The sequence below is a fragment of the Gavia stellata genome, chromosome 21 (assembly GCF_030936135.1).
Source record: "Gavia stellata isolate bGavSte3 chromosome 21, bGavSte3.hap2, whole genome shotgun sequence".
Lineage (NCBI taxonomy): Eukaryota > Metazoa > Chordata > Aves > Gaviiformes > Gaviidae > Gavia > Gavia stellata.
Genome location: NC_082614.1, coordinates 11,347,118 through 11,365,747, shown reverse-complemented (window position 1 = coordinate 11,365,747; position 18,630 = coordinate 11,347,118). Strand labels below are relative to the sequence as shown.

At 41.6% G+C, this 18,630-nt stretch overlaps 1 protein-coding gene across 1 annotated transcript in view; it reads left to right on the top strand.

The window, feature by feature from the left end:
* The window catches only part of TMEM132C (transmembrane protein 132C), a 154,179-nt gene extending 136,429 nt beyond the window's left edge, over nt 1-17,750 (top strand). The window contains exons 5-8 of the mRNA XM_059827765.1: nt 5,268-5,473; nt 5,955-6,228; nt 7,289-7,480; nt 16,514-17,750. Coding sequence (XP_059683748.1) covers nt 5,268-5,473; nt 5,955-6,228; nt 7,289-7,480; nt 16,514-17,713 — 1,872 coding nt within the window. The 3' untranslated portion in view covers nt 17,714-17,750. The remainder of the gene's footprint in view (nt 1-5,267; nt 5,474-5,954; nt 6,229-7,288; nt 7,481-16,513) is intronic.
* The last annotated feature ends 880 nt before the right edge of the window (nt 17,751-18,630 follow it).

Here is an 18,630-nt window from a genome sequence, read left to right as displayed (position 1 = left end):
AGAAAATGGACTGATGCCTCACAAATTTTCAGTGTTCATAAACTTGACGGGATTGCCATGTTAAAAACTTCTCTTTTTGTCCTTCAGAACTGTCCTTCAGAGACTGGTCTCATATCTCCAGAGGTGAAAAACCACTAGGAGAATAAACAAGCTTAGACTAGACTAGACTCACAGAGTCAGTACCACTCATTTATTTTTAGGTCTTATAGTTGTCGTTAATTCCACTCCTGTGTACAACAGATACGAAACAGAACAGACAGTGTTTTGAGTTCACCATCTTTTGAAAGACAGTCTTAGCTTATATTTGACATGAAATTTGTCTTTTGTAAGCTATCTGCCTCTACCAGTAATTGAATGAAGATTTCTCAGGAATCTGTAGCGGAATTTAACGCAGCAAAGCCAATATTCTTACAGAAGCGTCAACAGCCCCTTTATGGCTGCAGAGGCCAAGGCAGTCTGTTGTCACATCCTTTCTGGTGACCTCAAGCAGCTCATGCTCCCTTCTTGCAATTCTGCAGTACAGAGGTCATGGTGGGAACAAGACCTTAATCTGAAAGGAGTAAGTAAAGGAAGACCCAGAGGTTCTGCATTTGACGGGTAACGGTACTAGGAATCTCCTCAATATTCACTGCAGCTAATCTGTTCATTACCAGATGGAAAGGTACATTCACTCCCCAGATCACAAAGTCACGTAGTGCCATATGTAGTGATTCAGGAGTGACTCTTTCTTGATTTCCAGGCAGTAGTTTTCTCTGTCAGCTCAATAAAATGTGATTTGTTGCAGAGAGAATCTATCCAAGTCATTTGGAAAGGCAATGGCCTTTGTTACAAAGGGGCAGAAAAATATAATGCCAGAAAAAAGAAAGACAAAGAGGAAATGTCTAGGGAATTGTGCTTAGCCCTGTCTTTTGCTGTCTAGCTTCTTTATTTTAGTTTTAATCTGGAGAGAGAAGTTAGAAAAATAAAAAAAAGGGGGAAAAGTAGCTGAATGCAGCTTAATAATGAAAGAAACTGCTGAAATAACATCAGAAGGCTCTTTAAAATGCAAAACTTCTTGCTGATCTGCTATGCAGAATAGAAAAACCCCAATCACTTAAAGGTGGTGGCTAAGCAGGCTTTCCCTTCATCATCTCTCACTTCTTCTGATGCCAAAGATAAAAAGCGCTTTCAGAGGGAAGATGTTTTCATAGTAAAAGCATAAATACTACAGGAGATGAGAGACTGATCACTGTTTGCAGAGTCTCCAACTTCTATTAGAAACTTCCTTAGACTACTGTGGGCAGGACTCACAGATGAGAGCTGGTCATTGTACTGTTCAGTGACCTTCCAGAAGCATTGCAAAACCCTGGAGGAAAACAGAGAGATACTTTTATCTGTCAAAAATGCTTAAACAAATATACCTTTTTAATTAAAAAGAATTTGAGTTCTCATATGATCCAGTTTAATTTATTACTCTTTTTAATCTCCCTTCTATCTTTCCTCCACGATTCCATGCGACAGTGTTTTAGGTTGTTCCTACCAGTCCTGTGTTTCCATCTCTTTTAACCCCATATGAGAACAGATCAAAATAGTTTTGCCAAGTCTGTATTGAATAACTCCAAAACCAAGTTGACTGTGCTGTTATTTCCATCTGAGTTGATCTGAGCTACGGGGGTCTGTTGTTGCACCGCATAACCCCTACCCTTTTTTGTGAGAGGCGTCTGCTTAGCAAATCAGACCTTACATGTGGCTTGCTAATGTTGTAAATTGTAGCAGAATCAGCACATCAGATTTGTTCTCCAAGGCTGAGAAATCCTTTCTATTTAGTTTTTAAGTGGCACTGTGTGAGACAAGGGCAAGGGAAGCAAACCCACTTGCTCTCATTCTGCTAGCCTGCTATAGCTAAGCCTAGCTGAGATGTGTTGCTTGCAGAAGCTATAGACTATGGAATAGCTTTAATTGAACATTTCTTGAGAGGAGTATCCTTAATCCTGTACATATGGAGAGCACACACACATTGTGAATTAGATGCTGAGATACTTTCTCCCTTTCATCCCCTGTATAGTACTAGTTGGGAAATCTGTTACCTTTCTTTGTCAAAAGCAATCAATGTTGCTTCAAGAATGGATACCTAAAAGCATAACAGTTAAAATGCATACAGTAATACAACACAATATAAGCTTTGCTCCTCTTGTACTCTCTGTGTGCTACCTCTTTATCAGAAATACAAGAACAGAAGAAAGAGCATGTGTAAGGACATTAGCAATGCTTGTACTTGGTGAAAAGAGTAATGTTTTTCTCTATGCAACCCATAAAGACCTGCCACTATTGCTGATGCATGTCCAGTAATAAATATTAACCTGCAGCAATTTTAAAGGCTGCAGGGTAGCTACAGCAGCCACCTCCTTAGGATGCTGTGTATATTTGTTTGGCCATTTGTTTGTCGCATACCCATGAAGGCATATAGCAGCTTTACAAATACAGATGGAGATTGGATCTCAGCCCAGAACCATTTAGGAATTGCAGTTTTGCTACTATTGTTATTGTGTTTTTTCCCAGACAGTCGCATTTGTTCTGTCACTGACAACATTGGGCTTTAGATAATATTAAATCATACATCTAGTCCAGACCTGGTCAGTCTGAAGCTGAATGTGTTATCAGAAATCTTTTATCAGCATGTGCATGTGGTTTGCTATGTGCATAAATAAGCAACTTGTACAACTAACTCGGAAACTTCATTCATCTTTGGAATGAACTCCATAGAAATGAATGGGATGGAACCAGTTTCAGGATGGCAATGGCTACTACTCCAAGCAGAATTAAATTAGATCTTATTGAAAAGCCTCCCAAAAGCTTCTGCTCAAAGAAAGACAGGACTAAAGAACAAAGATCCATATCTGACGCTGCTTTGTCAAATGTTCCAGACATAGGGTCTACTTACCTTTTGGCTCTAGAAGTTGTTCTGTGCTCCAAGTGCAGTGCAGTTCTCTGACTGTTGCTGACCAAGGCTCCCTGGGTTGTGTTGCTTACACCAGCAGGGGAAAATAGCCAGGAAGAGTTGAACTGACTTTCCTGAGGTTACAGAGGAAGACAGAAATTAGAGTCTGTGTCAGCCAGGACTTCCTCATACTCTGAACTTCATTGAGGGTGTTGTGCCATAGGTAACATTCGTATGTGGTATATTATTTGGATGTGAATTGCTTTTACTTCAGCCATCTAACAATTAGGTATCTGGTCTAAGATACTTCGCAGGGTCTCCATCACTGGTGGAGAGACACGGGCAGCTTCAGGGAGGCGGGTAGTAACACTGTCCGGCATCGAGAGAGGGAGGTCACCCACTGGCCATTCCTGTTTCCATGCAGTTGAGACAGCAGGGAGACAACGGGCTTGTGTTAGACATCAGCAGCTCAAATACGGGAGCTGAATGCCCCCAGTATGTCCCAGCAGCTGTATACTGCTCTAGGCAGAAATGCCTCTGTGATCAGGCAGTCAAGGCTGCAACTCCTGACATGTAGCCCTTGCTTGCCTGTGCAGTGGGAGTTGTTTTCATGAGAAACATTTTCATGACGTTTCCTCTCCCAGGGTGAAGCTGATGCCATGGCACCATAGAAAGAAAGAGCAGCCCATCTAGGATGGAGTTCTGAATTACTGCATGGTATTATATATTATATTATGCACCTCTGCTGCATAGTACTTTTAGATTAGATCAAATGGTCATTCTGCAACAGCCTAGTGTGAACTAAACCCCTTTCTGTATTGCCATTCAAGTTAACACGTGTGAAAATAGGGCATGCCATTCACAGTGATAAAATGAAGACATTTCTGCCACTTTCAGACTTTTAAACCTGTCTTAGATGGTCTGAGGGAGAAGCCTAAACAGACAGATGGGTTAGGTATTATAGTACCTAGTACTGTTTTCAGTCAACAGAGCCCAGTTACAGCATAAACCTCTTAGAGAATGTCATAGAAATGTTTGTATTACGTTCTCTGAAGTTTCCTTTTGCAATCTCGCCATCAACTATTTTACCAGAATGTGAGCACTGCCTAAACCTGACAGAGCATATAAACGGAATGTGTATGTCAAACTGGGAACAGTTTAGCTCCTGTATCTGTGGTCACAGAGGATGTCCATCTGTTTGATTAGCCTGGGGACATAAGCATTTCCAGTTGATAATCTTCATTTGAATAAAATGATATTGGGAATGGGAGTGGGGATAAAAGGGAGCAGATGATAATATAAATATATGTTCAGGTGGGGAGACACATTGCCAGCACTAATGATACTTGTTATGGGTGATGAAATAGAATTCTGATGGGATGGGAGCAAGAGCAGGAGTTGAAGAGATCTGCTGGGTTTACTGTTAATTTCCGCAGACATACCAGCTCATTTAGTAATGTAACAGCTCCCATTGCTAGCCACTTAATACATGATTAATGTGCCACAGGATTTCCCCAGGCGTTTATGACACCTTTAGGAATAGATATGACAATGACTTTATCACATGGAGTCACTTCATACTATCTGCATCCCTCTTAATGATTTATATATTCAGGAGTGATTTTATCACTAGTACTCAGTAACGTAATAAATGAGAAAACTCAATGGTCTGTAAATTACAACATTGATTAAAGAAGTGATTACTGATATGACTCTTACATGACTATGATAATACTTGCTTATATTTCAGGACAGCATTTATGTGTTAATAATAAATCTACTGCAGTGTTTAGAAATACTTCACAGCTTTAATCAAAATGTAAACATTTATAAACAGATAATGTTTATTGTGGAGGAAATGAGTAGACTTCTGTTACTCCTCAGTGGATGAAATCCACTCCAGAGCCAGCTTTGTCTTGACTACTGAAAGCAGCGTCACCCCCAATGAACATACTCGTCAGGGTAGAGCTTTGATTTGCTGCTTGCCTCTGTTGAGACCTGGTTTGGTTCTTGGGTTCCTCTTGACCAAGCTGTGAAGGAGCCTTGCTCATTATAAATTCCACAGCACTGTGATCGGCTAGTGGCTCACTGCATAACAAACAGAAAATCAACCACTGGCTTCATAAATAGTATCCAGTCTTTAGGCATCTCCAGCATAATTATGCCTCCTGAGCCAACGAAGGATTTTTGTGTTCAGCTGCTCCCATCGTAAAAGGCTATCATTAACATGCATAAAGGGAAAGCAGCCTTTTTTGTTTGTTTTTGGTTTCGAGATGCCAGGGTTACACTTTCAGCTTGTTTTGTCGCAGTGATTACCTTTTCTTCTTTCTCTCTCTCTTCTCCCCCTTAGGTTTCTGACAGATGTGACTATGTTTTTGTCAATGGCAAAGAAATGAAAGGCAAGGTGAATGCGCTTGTGAACTTCACGTATCAGTATCTGAGTGCTCCTCTGCAAATCACAGTCTGGGTTCCACGCCTGCCTCTTCAGATCGACATTTCGGACACAGAACTGAGCCAAATAAAAGGCTGGCGAGTCCCAGTTGTTTCCAACAAAAGGTGGGTTTGAGTTGATACATTTCTTGGGTGTTTTTGTAAAATGAATGGAGTTGATTTTAACTCTCAGCAAGAACAGCTGCAGCACCTGCACTCAAAATGCAGCACCTTTCCCTGAGGAACAGCAGTATTGGAATCCCCAGCTTTGCACCGGACATCTGCAAATATAATAAGGCTTTTAAAATTTGTAGGAGTATTGCTTCTGTGTGTGTGTCTGTCCTGTGCAACAGAGTACAGTGTGGTGCTCTGGTAAGGTCCACTTATAGAGCTGATGTTGTTCGGACATACCAGCTTAGATGAAAAAGTGGTATAGTCCATTTGTATGGTCCTTCATTATGCTGGGTAGCCATGAATCAGCAATGGCCCAACAAAACAGAAGGGAGGGCTGCTATTTAAGGGGGTACTTTCCATTAGCACTCTAATGTTAATTTTCACTAATGTCCTTGAAAACATTTCTTTATGCTTCATTTTCTTACGGAAAAAGACCTACCAGAGACAGTGATGATGAGGATGAAGATGAGCGGAAAGGAAGAGGATGCACTTTGCAGTACCAGCATGCCATGGTGCGAGTCCTCACACAATTTGTAGCTGAGGATTCTAGCCCTTGGGGCCAGCTGAGCTACCTGCTGGGCTCAGATTGGCAGTTTGACATTACAGACCTGGTGATGGATTTTATGAAACTGGAGGATCCTCACATTGCCAAGCTGCAGGAAGGCAGGATTTTGATCGGACGGGAAGTAGGAATGACAACGATGCAGGTACTGTGCTCTAGACTGCCACATTCTGCCATTCCCATAGAGAACCTGTGTTTGGGCATAAATCCGGTACAATGTTCTGCTATCTTGAAACAGGATAATTTCCCATTACATTCCTGTGACCTTCTAGAGTGTCACACACAACATTAACCCAACGACAGTGATCCAGGCTAGCGGTGGCCCGAGGCATGCAGTATGGCGAGGAGCTGGAAGCCACAGAACCTTCAGAGATGTTTAGGAGGGGCAACACTTCTAGGCTTAGTGAGAAGTCAGAGCCCTTGCCCCACATGGACTACCACCAGTCAGCTAATGGGCACCATTTTGACTTTTTGAGACAGAGATCTTCAGATTGTGGCAAGTGTCTTTTGACTTATTTAATCATTAATTCAGAAAAAAAAAATACAACCTGGTTAATAACCCTGAAAGGCACAAGTGGCCAGTGCCATATCCCAGTTCTGCCCCAGCTGAATCCTTACTAAAGCCAATGCACAAAGAGTGACTATAGCTAATCTAGGCTGTAGATAGGAGATGGGGAAGATGGAGAAGACAGTATGTGCATGAACTAGCTATTCTTAGTTCCCTAAAGATAGCAGTATGGCTCTTAGTTTCATTAAAGGGAAGGATATCCCACTACCTTGACGTTCCATCAGAAACAGAAAAGAGAGAGAAATGAGAACTTCCAAGCAAAGAAGTGAAGGAGAAATCCTAGATGTTGCTAACCTCCCTTTGAAATGGTTGGGAAGTAAATCTGATGAGCTCATCCATAGTGGGACACAGAATAACAGGGGAAGAAAGTTTTAAATTGGCTCTTCTAGTGAAGTGATGCAAATAACACCATTGAGATAGTATAGCTCTCAGTATTGGATGCAATGTTCTCAGCCACAACCTCTCCACTGAATGTTTTTCCGACCCTGCTAATGAAATCAGACTGCCTTTTCAGTGTGCTCTGCCACTTCATTTCTGTGCATAAAGCTTTGGAGACAAGAAGGGATGATGACCTTAAAAGAGGTTATTTTAATTGATCGGCCTTTTCCTAAGTTGATTCTTCTATGTTTCCCCAAAGGTTTTGTCTCCTCTGTCTGACTCCATCCTGGCAGAAAAGACAGTGACTGTGCTAGATGACAAAGTGACCATAACAGACCTTGGAGTCCAGCTGGTGGCTGGGCTTTCGCTCTTTCTTCAGCCAAGCGCAGCAAGTAGTCGGGCTATTGTGGCTACAACCGTTGCCCAAGAGCTGCTTCATACTCCTAAGCAGGTAGTGTACACTCCATATTTACTGTTGTTGCCTTCTGGGATGGGGCAGTGTTTTATCAACGTGAAGTACAGATGATAATTCGTAACAAGTTTAGAAGTTGGACTTTAAAGTATAAGTGTAGTCCATGCCCATGTCAATTGCTTTCCTCTGGAGGTACTCTGGAACGGTCTTCTCATTTCTTCCCTTCAAATATGGACTTAATCTGCAGTACAAGTTCTGACTACACTGAAGTTTATATTATTTACATTTTTAATACCCTTTCTTTAAACGATGCAACATCTGTTATTTTCGCAACACAGGCAGTCTTTGGACAGTCATCCTTGTTTGCTATATGAGCATGCCCTTGTTTTCCATGCCAGAGAGCACGGAGCTCTGTGTGTCACAACAATTTGATATTTTGAAGAGCTATAAAATAGAGGCAGAAGATAGCCAAATACATTCCTTTTCCCTCCTGGAGTCACAGCAAACTGTCAGGCTCCTCTGTCTCCTTTTATTTTTTAGATGGATTTTGGGGGGTTCGTCATTCAGTTCATGTGCTGATCCTACTTAATTTAAGTCAGCAAATTCCCATCTCTGTAAAGCAAGTCTTTCAAGCAGCATGTTTCAGGTCACAACCCACATGGAAAAGAAGATTGGAGAACACCACCAGATCAAGGCAAACAGTTGCTCTGGAACAGATTAAAAACAAGGGTCAGTAGCAGTGGAACAAGCTCTATGTTCATTGTTCTTTCAGTCAGTTGACTTGAAGAATGGGACTGGGGATCATGCAGTTAAGTCTGTCCACAGCTACTCCTCTCACAGAAACTGTATTTCATCTCACATAGACAGGGAGAGATCTCAAGTCAAGTTTTATGGCCCATTTTCATGATTATTGCTACCTAATTTTCTGGAACATAAAAATAATTTAGATTGTTTTATAACTTAGTGACAGGAAAATGTCCAAACTAGAAGGACATGCTGCCCATCTGTTCCATTTACTGCATCCTGTAAACATAAGAGTCTTATGTAATTAACCCATTTATACCCTTCTCCAGGGCTTAGAAACCATGTCTGACATATTGTCTTCAGACAAAGACTGGAAAAGCAAAAGCTAAAGCATGGCTAACCCAATTCGGTTATGTAGGACAGAATACCATTTGTCCTGCAGCATCATTGGAAGAATCATGGCTTTGATTGCAGATAAAAGAGCTTGTGAGTCTGGAAAGGTTGCACAGATATATGGTCAACCTCTCAGATTTATAGATAATCTGTCCTGAGTATGCAAAGACATTTATCAACATCAGGTTATGGCATATTATGACAGGGCATTTCAGCAGTGCAGAACATGACATCTCATATTGTATTACGGCATGGTGATATGGTGTGACGCGTCATTATATATCACTACAATTGGCAAGTTATGAAATAATACAGAAGAGTAAAAATGTGTAAACGTGGTTTGTTTTGAAATTATTTTCCCCAGCATCTGTGTTACGGAACAATTCTAGTGAAATATTTTGTTGAAGCTGATGTTCTTTTGCGAGACAATTTCAGTTTTCTCGGAGTGGCACATTTCTGATAGGAAGTGACTGGGCGCGTCAGGCTCCCTTTCCGAGCAATGCCTTCTGCTTCTGGTACTGCTGCGCAGTGTGGGATGCTGCTGTCCCCGCTGTCCTCTTCCTGGGCCTACAGCTAGCACTACGGCATCATGCCCACTGAAGATGTCAACTGTAAAACAGGAGACAGGAGAAAATCAAGCCCTTTTTTCCTCAGTAAAAGAAGTTTAAAGTCTGTTGTTTCTTCTCCAGACTCCATCTGGAAAAAAAACAGGACCTAGACTCTATTAGAAGGCAGTGGAAAATCTTCTCTACACCAGGATCTGGAACGCCCAAGGAAATCTGGTTGCTTAGTAGCAATCCCCAATTAGTCATTTTTTCCCACTCCTATGCACGGCATCTTCTGTCCTAGTTTCCTGCAAACATAGAGCAGCATGTTCTTGTGTAATCCCACTTCAGTCTCTGCCTCTCCTCCCAGCTCCTCCAGTATGGAGCGTGGCTACCCCCATTTCCTCTGCTTGTCTTCCCACTGCCTCCTCTTCACCAGGAGCAAGAGAAGTGTCCTGCCTGCTTCCCAGCTGAAGGCTTTGCTGGGAGCATCACTCCTCACTTTGGGGAACTTGTGAGAGCCAGTTCCTGCTCAAGCATGGTGAGGGTTTGCAGTCCTGACCCTGGTCCTGCCATGTCACTGTGGAACCTGAGCACAGTCCCTAGCTACCGGGGCACTTTGGCAGTGCCTTCATCCCGAAGGCCTGAGCTAATTCCACACACTGTGCAATTCACTTCCTACTTTACTGTAAGCCACTCATTTGTTCTTAGACCTAAATCTTACCTTGCCTATAGACAGGGCTTGCCCAAGGAAGGGCTGTTGAAAAGAGACCTTAGGGACTTTGCATTTGCATCACCAGACACATAAGGCAGGAATAGATTTCACACTACTAAATACATTGAAGGAAATATTCTTAGCGTAGGAGCGGCCTGTAGAGTCACATACGTCTTTTCCTTCCACTTGCAGTTTGAATGGAAGATACAACATTTAAGTCATTTGCCCTCAGAAGAATTAATGCAAATGTAGGAATGCTTCTGGCTAAATTTTGCAAGAAGTGACTCATGATTTGGAGTACATCAGCTGAGATCCTTACTGAGCTGGAATTTCAGAAGGGAAGTGCTGAGTGTATTCTGAAAATCAAGCCCTTTGGAAAGAGGGTTTTTTTCAAGGGGGCAGCCCAGAACTAAGCATATACTTGAATGCTGCAAGGACTTCATTATTTATGTGTGTCTTTTCCTCCCAAACAAGTTTATAAAAAGGCCCAAATAACTCAGGCAAACCTTACTGGTGCAACTGAAAAACCAAGTAACAGTTAAGGTAGCGGAAGGTTTTATTTTTCTCAGAAATGATTGTGTATGTCTCAGCATTGTTATATGGAGAAAACAGTCAATGTGTTCTTAGTCAAATGTTTTCCTTGGCTCCACTTTAGCACCTTCAATAGCCAAGCTTCAACATAGATTAGCCAATGTCCTTGGGTAATTGGTACTCTGGCAGGCACAATGTTGTCCCTAGCAGATTAAGCGGTACACCTGTATAGTGCAATTGAAGTCATAAAGCATTATACAGATTGTGCCGTTACAGATCTTTGAATATTGTAGGAGTGAATTCAGTATTTTTGCTATGACTTTCTTTCAATGAACATAATTACTAGATTTGTCCCTTGATTATAATGACCGCACCATGTCTGCATAAGTAGCACAAAGCAGCCAAAACACCAAGTCCTGAGAAGTTGGCAGTTTCTCCAAATACTTAGCAATCTAAAGAGGATAAGCTATTTTTTTTTTATCTTGGATGCTTAAAGTTAGATATCTTTATTTATAGTTGGGCAACTAATTACCTGAGGTGACCTTGAGGGATGCTGAGCCCATACTTCCTTTTTTATTAAATCAATGGGGAGCTCATTGGCACCGAAAAGTGGATTAATGATTTAGGTACCTAAAAATAAATGCAGGTTGACCAACTTTTAAATATCAAAGTTTAAATGTCTTCTGAAAATTTGGAAACTGTAGATGTGAGCAGTCTATTTTTAGTGGCCATCTGCTCAGGTAGGAAAGCTGTTCTGTTTGGCTTGCTGATGGTTGTTAAAATCAACACTGCCATCTTAAAGGCTTCTCCAAAATGTAAAGAAAAGAAAACCTACCGTGTTTAAGTGTTTTCTGATCTGAGTGAGCTTCAAGGACTCTTAAATTTCAGCTGGCTCTGCAGGGAGACTCACAGTCATATCATAGCTTTTTCATCACTGTAGGGTATTGCATGTGGTCTAATGAACTGAAATGGGAGAGTGGATAAAATAAAAGAACGAAAAGAGAAAGCCTTTAATAAATACCTGTGTGCATTACTATATCTCCCAGTGGTACTGGAAAACTGCAGACATTTTCTTAGGGAAAAAAGAGTAATGTTAGCACTTTCTAAAGGCCAAGTTCTTCTCTTTCACATGTGTAGGTCCTGTTGACATCAGTGGCAAGACCCAACCCTGTTAGGTCATCCGTAACCTCAGGGAGTGTCCTCCGAGATGTCAGCTCTCACTCTGATAGGAGGTGACGGTGCTCAGCACCACCTGAATCAGGGCGACAAGCTAGAGTTGCCTGCACGTCCCTGCCTTTTGGACTGACACCACACTGTCCTGGATTAACTTACGTCCTTCGTGCAGACTAGTTCTGGGAGTTCACTGACTTCTCACAGTTAAGGAAGTTAGGAGCATTTTTATGGCGTGGATTCACTACCCCATTCTGGCAGTATAAATTACACTTAAATTGTATTTATGTCTTCTTTAAACTGACAGAGCAATGTAATGGCTCACAAGTATGACAAAGGAATTAAGCAGCATGGGAAAGCGAGAAAGGATGTATTGTTAGATAAGAATCTGAATTCTTCCCTTGCAAATACAAGCAAATTCCCACTGGAAAGGAATGTCACATTAGCAGATTGGACAAAAAGGAGAGAAAGAAACACACAGTAGGGGAATGCATGGTTTGAATTAAGATCTGAGTCTTGGCTGCCTTTCATTTCCACATCATAACTATCAAGCCCAATTTTTACTACACAAACCACAGGCTTAAAAATAAATGCACATGTAATACTTTGATATTTCATGTGATAAAATTGCTAGGGAGACCCATTTCAGCATTGAAGTCCCCAGATAGAACAATCAGAGCTGGTCTAATAGGAGCTGCTGAGAACAGTATTCCCTTGCCTTTATTCGAGGGAGGGATGCATTTGTTTTCTGCAGAGTCATCCAGCCATCCGTTTCTTTCCTTTGGTGTCCTGCCTCACTCCAGGACTATTGCAGCTGACCCCAGCAATTGAGGGCTCATTCACAAATACTTTTATTTGTGCTTTAGTGAATGAAGGCCATTAAAAGGGCTCCTTATTCTGGGCAGGGAATAAAATCAAATATACTGATCGGTCCTCACATCGGTGTTTCTAAGCAGCAGAATTCTCTAAAATGCAACCAGTCCTACACACTTTACTCCCCTATTTTTTGCTTGAAGAATACAAGATAGCACGCCCTGGTATCAAGCTGACCCCAGCTTTTTTGAGGAGGTATTGACGGACGCTTTGTAATCACTGACTGTGATGCTACAGATGGGCTCAGAGGAACATCCTAAGATAAGCAGATTTTCAAATTCTGTATGACGCTTTAGAGGGCAAAATAATCATCACTGTGGCTCCCAGATTTTCCCAGGCAACTCGTGCGAGTCCCAGCACAGCGGGACTCATTAGATCTCTGTATGATGAGCTTTCTACTGAGCTTCCAAATCAGCTCTGCTTTCTGCATTCAGGTTGCCTTTTGGAGTGTGAGCCTCCTTGTTTTATCTAGGTAGAACAGACATAGCCAGCAAACAATAGTGTTTGTGGTGACTTATGCAGCAGGGTTTGAAGTATTCCGGGTCAGGCAACACAGAGCTCCTCGGGGACTGTTGGTTTCCGTTAGTGCCGTGTTACTTCTGTACTCTGGTAATTACCCCTTTGTTTTACCCACCTAGACATAACAAGTGGATAACAAGGGAGATAAAACTACTAACACAAAGTAAAATGCAAGTTTATCCGAGAAGATTTATCAAGTGGCAACTTTGGACTGATAAGCAGCTATGTAATTCAGGGCCAGAAAAGGGCAGCAGATCAAGAAGAACTGGCCAACTTGCTGATCTGGCATGTGGTTATACCTGGAATGGAGGAAAAGAACAGCAAAGGCACAAGGGAAAATGTATACAAAATGTCTCTTGATAAAGAAAGTGCATAGGGGAAGCATGATATTTGATAATCAACAGTGGTTGTGGGAAGCAGTTTCTTTATCTCCTCTGGACTGGATTTTGCTGTCATTAACATGATCTAATGTACATTGTCTGACTCACTTCACATCATCACAGTCACCGTATAAATCATCCCGTTCTCTAAGAGACACTGGCACTAATGTGTAGTTGTGGTTCATTTGTTCTGGGAGTGCAACTGAGTATGTGCGTGTGTATTTGTGCGTGCATATGTGAAAGAGAGAGGAAAAGTGGCAGAATCAAAGACTGGAGAGCCAGATAATCCCTCAAACTATTTGTTTATGTTTGATAATTAATGAACACAAGCATTTGTCACCTCAGTGTTGAGGGCATCAGACTAGGGGCAGCAACTTTGCAGGTAAGAATGCTTCAATCCATCTTCATCTGCTGATAGTAATTGGAGGACCTTGTCAGAGATTCAGAAGGGATTTATTGATGCAGTACATAGGATTTGCAGAAACAGCTCTTTGAAGGACATGGTACTAAATCATTTCTTTTTCCTTTCTTTTTTCTTTTTAGCTTTTCAGAATTTATAATCATTTGGGAAATTCACTTCCTTCCCCTGCCTTCAGTTTCCTTTACTGATGTGAATGAGAGGAGATGATCTCTTGCCAAATAGAATATTTGGGCTGATACAATATACTTTGGCAGGATTTGAGATTCTTCCCTCTTTCTCTCATTTGTTTTCTTTCCCTTTTAATTAATACTGTCCATAGTATAAGCATGACAATGTGTGTTGTGAAAAAATTGCTTCTTCCTATGAAAAAAGGGTCTCTTGGAAATAAAAAACATCAATGCTGGTTGAAAATAATGGCTAAGCTATTGCACGCCTCTGTTATCTGTAGTAAATCACATACGTGTCTGCAAATTTCAGCTGACTGCCATTTCATTTTTTGCTATCTCTGCTTCATAAAACCAGGAATGCAGAATAGTGGAGAAATAGTGTAAAGAATAAAAGTTGGTTTGAAGTTGCTTACAACTTTGTCAAATTCTAGCCATTTGGGCTGATTTTTTCCATTCTGCCTAGCTCTTAACCTGAACGGTGCCTGAGGGCTGTTAAAGCAGAAAGGACTCAAGATATCTTAAAGAAGACAGGAAAGAAGAACATACAGCTCCTCATACGTGTTCCTCTCCAGGGTCCGGATAGAGACGCCAGATCCCTCAGAGGTGCTGTTCTGCCACCAATAAAACCTACTTGCATAGTAAGGGCCGTAATCAGATCTAGGGCTCTGCAACCCTAGGTATGCTGTGTTTGGCTATTAAGGAATGCACAAAGGATTTAGTAATGTAAATCCTTTTGTAGGGATGTGGGACTATGGAAGTCCTCAGCAGAGCTGGGAGGCGGCACAGGCCTCGTAATTTCCAACCTTAACTGTACAAAATTCTGCACTTATTTTCTCATTCTGCTCTCCAAAAGAGAGCACCACGGGCAGATAATGTCAAGCCTGTTGTGATATATGCTTGAAATGATGATGGTGGTTTTGCCTTCCATAGGTTGATGGAGAGTAAGTGTATCTTACACACTTCCCCAGTGGTACGCAAGGCTGTTCTCTTGTTTTAGGAAGAAAGGAAGGAAGGCAACAGGGTGTTGAATTGCCAGAGATGCATCTTTTTCTTTCTACACATATCCGTTAAAAAAAAAATCCTTTACTTTCCAAAGACTGGGTTTGCTCTACTATAGATTTCTATGATATAAATTTAAGCTGTGCCCTGCAGCTTTATGTTTCTGTCTGTTCAGCCATTTCAGGGTTGTTTCTCTAATGAAAGATCAGCTGTTTTAATTTCCTTACGCCGTTCACTCTTCCCAGCCTCTGAGCTACCCTGGCTCCGTTTCAGCTGTTTGAAGTGCATTTGAATCACCAAGAACTTTGCCTTCTTTCCTGTTGTGCCATGACTTATTTTTTCTTCTTTCAGTCCCTCAAGAACTTGCTGATAGCACTTTGGAAATCAAATATTCAGTATAGTCCAACCTTCTGCACAGCTAAATGCCCCTTACTGTTTTCATTGAAAAGCTTTAAATCCCACTAGAAGAGTAGCAAGTCCCTTTGTTTATAACCATAGCGTAACAAATTGTAGCCAATTGAAAACCATATTAGGTTGTAAATTTGTGTTATGACTGGACGTTAACAGGGTGGCAATGTTTTTCCCGATGGTGATTTTCAGCCAGGTTGTTCTGATGTACCCAAGTGTAAAGTTATTAGGGCCATCTGCGGTTTAAGTCTGAGAAGAAAAGAACTTCGGTTTTGTGTGAAGTTGCACTCCGGCAATCTGCCTGCACACACGGCAATCTGCCTGTTGCCTTGCCTAAACAGGCAAGACATAAAGCAAATGAAAAAATAAAGAAATCTCCTGCAAAGAAAGCTACTGAGACGTGGAGAAGTAAATATCTTTATCATCTGGATGGGATTTCAAATGGCAAAGAGCTGACCTCTAGCTTTGTGTTTGCTTCTAATGATGACTTCTAACAGTGCTACCTGCAGAGAACAAAGACAGTCCAATTAAATCCAGGCCATTTGTATTTTTGTCATAGCGATCATACCAGAACCCCCATCCTCCTCTCCTTGACACAGAAATGCGGTGGACTTTTTAATTATCTCAGGGATAAAGTGTGTTTTACTTAAAACAAACCTTTCTCCTGCAAAATGGCAATTGTTCTGTGAGTCTTTTTCTTTCAGGTGAATCTTCTGCTGCAACCATTTCCAAGACACTGTGGTAGCTCCTTATTCCTGCTAAGATATTTATGCCTTGTTTAATTCGACAGCTCCCTGTGACACCTGTGCATGGGGAACATGAGGAAAATAAGTGTGCTGTCAAGCGCCTCTAGTAATTTTTCTGGTTTGTCTCTTTCAGATTTTGTATGACAGGAATGTCTGTCTTTATAAATCATGTAAATTGCAGCTTGTTAATCGGTACTTTGGTATTACGGACATCTCATATCAATTATTTTATATGTTCTTTTGCAAAACATTTGTAGGAAGGGTAACTGTGGAACCTTTAGTGAAAAATGTGACCAATTTTCTGCCCCATCAGTTGAAGCCTGGTTTGCTTTAAATGCAGTGCAGAGCCATTGTCTTCCATTTCCTCCAGCTGCTGTTCCGAGCTGAGAGATTGATGAGCTGCAGTGGGTTGAGCTGTTTTATTTAAGACCCTGCCTTTAACCGTATCCCTCTCCTTTCAGGAAGCTGTAGTAAGCACCTGGATTCAGTTCAGTGACAGCTCTGTTACTCCGCTGGACATTTATGACTCTAAGGACTTCTCCCTTTCTGCTGTATCGTTAGACGAAGCTGTTGTCTCGGTCCACCAGAACGCTGCCTTAAAATGGCCAGTTGTGGCAGCAGAAGGTGAAGGGCAGGGCACGTTAATCAAGGTGGACATGATGATTTCTGAGGCCTGCCAAAAGTCCAAGAGGAAAAGTGTCCTGGCTGTGGGGAATGGCAACATCAAAGTCAAGTTTGGCCAGAATGATGCAGACTCCGATACGGGTGGAGATTATGATGCTGACGAGATTGAAAACCACGCTAGTGACCGGCGGCAAAAAGTGTCAGATCAGGAACGATATGGCCAGGATGGACGATACTATGGTAGCTCTTCAGCAGAGCGAGAGGAAGGCGCCATCAGGAAAGTCAGCACCACAGCAAAATCTGTAATAAAAAATAAAGTAATTAAAAACAATAGGCTGGATGGTGGCAAACTTTCAGACGATAGCCAGCTGCAGAACATTCCTATAGACTTCACCAACTTCCCTGCTCAAGTAGACCTCCCAAAAGGCACTGCGGGCATGGAGGAAAATGACCTGGTGCAGACACCTCGGGGCCTTAGCGATTTGGAGATCGGGATGTATGCTCTGCTAGGGGTCTTCTGCCTGGCGATTCTAGTCTTCCTAATAAACTGTGCAACATTTGCACTGAAGTACCGTCACAAGCAGGTTCTGGTGGAAGGACAGGCCACCATGACCCATTCCCATGACTGGGTCTGGCTGGGAAATGAAGCAGAACTGCTGGAGAACACAGCAGATGCATCACCTCAGCAGGATGAGCACACAACTATTATCGACCGAGGCTCGGGTTGTGAGGAGAGCAACCAGCTTCTCAATGGCAGTGCTCAGAAGAACATTCAGAGCCAGGTTCACAGGTGTGCTGACTCAGGGGGTAAGCTTGGAAAGGAACAGAAATCTGAACCTTTACATTCGCCGACATCGAAACGGAAGCGGGTAAAATTCACGACATTCACTACCATCCCACCTGACGATGGTTGTCCTACTGTCAACTCAATCCTAAGTAGCAATGACGATGACATTAAGTGGGTGTGCCAGGATATGGACCTGGGGGACTCCAAAGAGATACGAAACTACATGGAGAAGCTCAAAGACAAAGTGTAGCTCCTTGTTGGTTTTTTGGGTTTAACCACACCTTGATGCCTTCAGTTCTACAGTATATATTGGGATAGAAGAGGGGGAGGGGAAGGAATCACCAGGAGAAATGATGAGGCAGTTTTTATAATCAGGGAAAGAAATTTGCCAAACTGTCCATGGCTTGGTTTTGTTTTTTCAATTTGTTTTGTTTTTCCAGCAGTTTTTCTGCTACTCATGGATTTAGGAAGTGGAATATAAATAGCAGAAAGGAACAAGGAAATGGTGTGACCAGCATGATGAACTCGGCAAGATGAGGTTGTGAAAATTTGTTTTATGGGTCATACAAATAATAATGATAGTAATGTTTCAAGGTACCAAAAATATTTGTAAAAAGAAAAGAGAGGATATAAGAGCATGAAAAGAATAAGCAAGAGACAAACAATAACTTGTCTGTATTTCTAATAAACCATCACAATTATGGACATATGACCCACAAGGAGACTTTTTAGATTGTTACTCAAGCCGTTTCTTTTTATTCCTTCATTTGAAGTGAAGATGTGTCTTTGGCATTACATATGAAGGAGGAAGAAATCACCTGGTATTTTTATTTTTACTTTTCTGTTTGTCTTGTAAGTTGAAATAGAATAATTTTCCCTCTTGTCTTTTTCTTTTAAATATCTTAAAACCAGGAAAATTTTCAATTCACTAAGTTCACAGTGGACCAAGAATGTTTTGTTTATAAGTTAGCTATAAATAATCTCCTGTCATTTAAAGAATTCAGGGGATAAGTAGTGACTAATAATTTCCATGTGGTGTCTCTTCTGAAAGCCTGAGCCTCCATTGTTTCACCCTAGCTAGAAAGATGTTCTGTTCGGAAGAAGTATTCATTTTATTTTCAGGTTTGGATTGTTTATTTAGTTGCTTGTTTTAAATTTCCACAACCA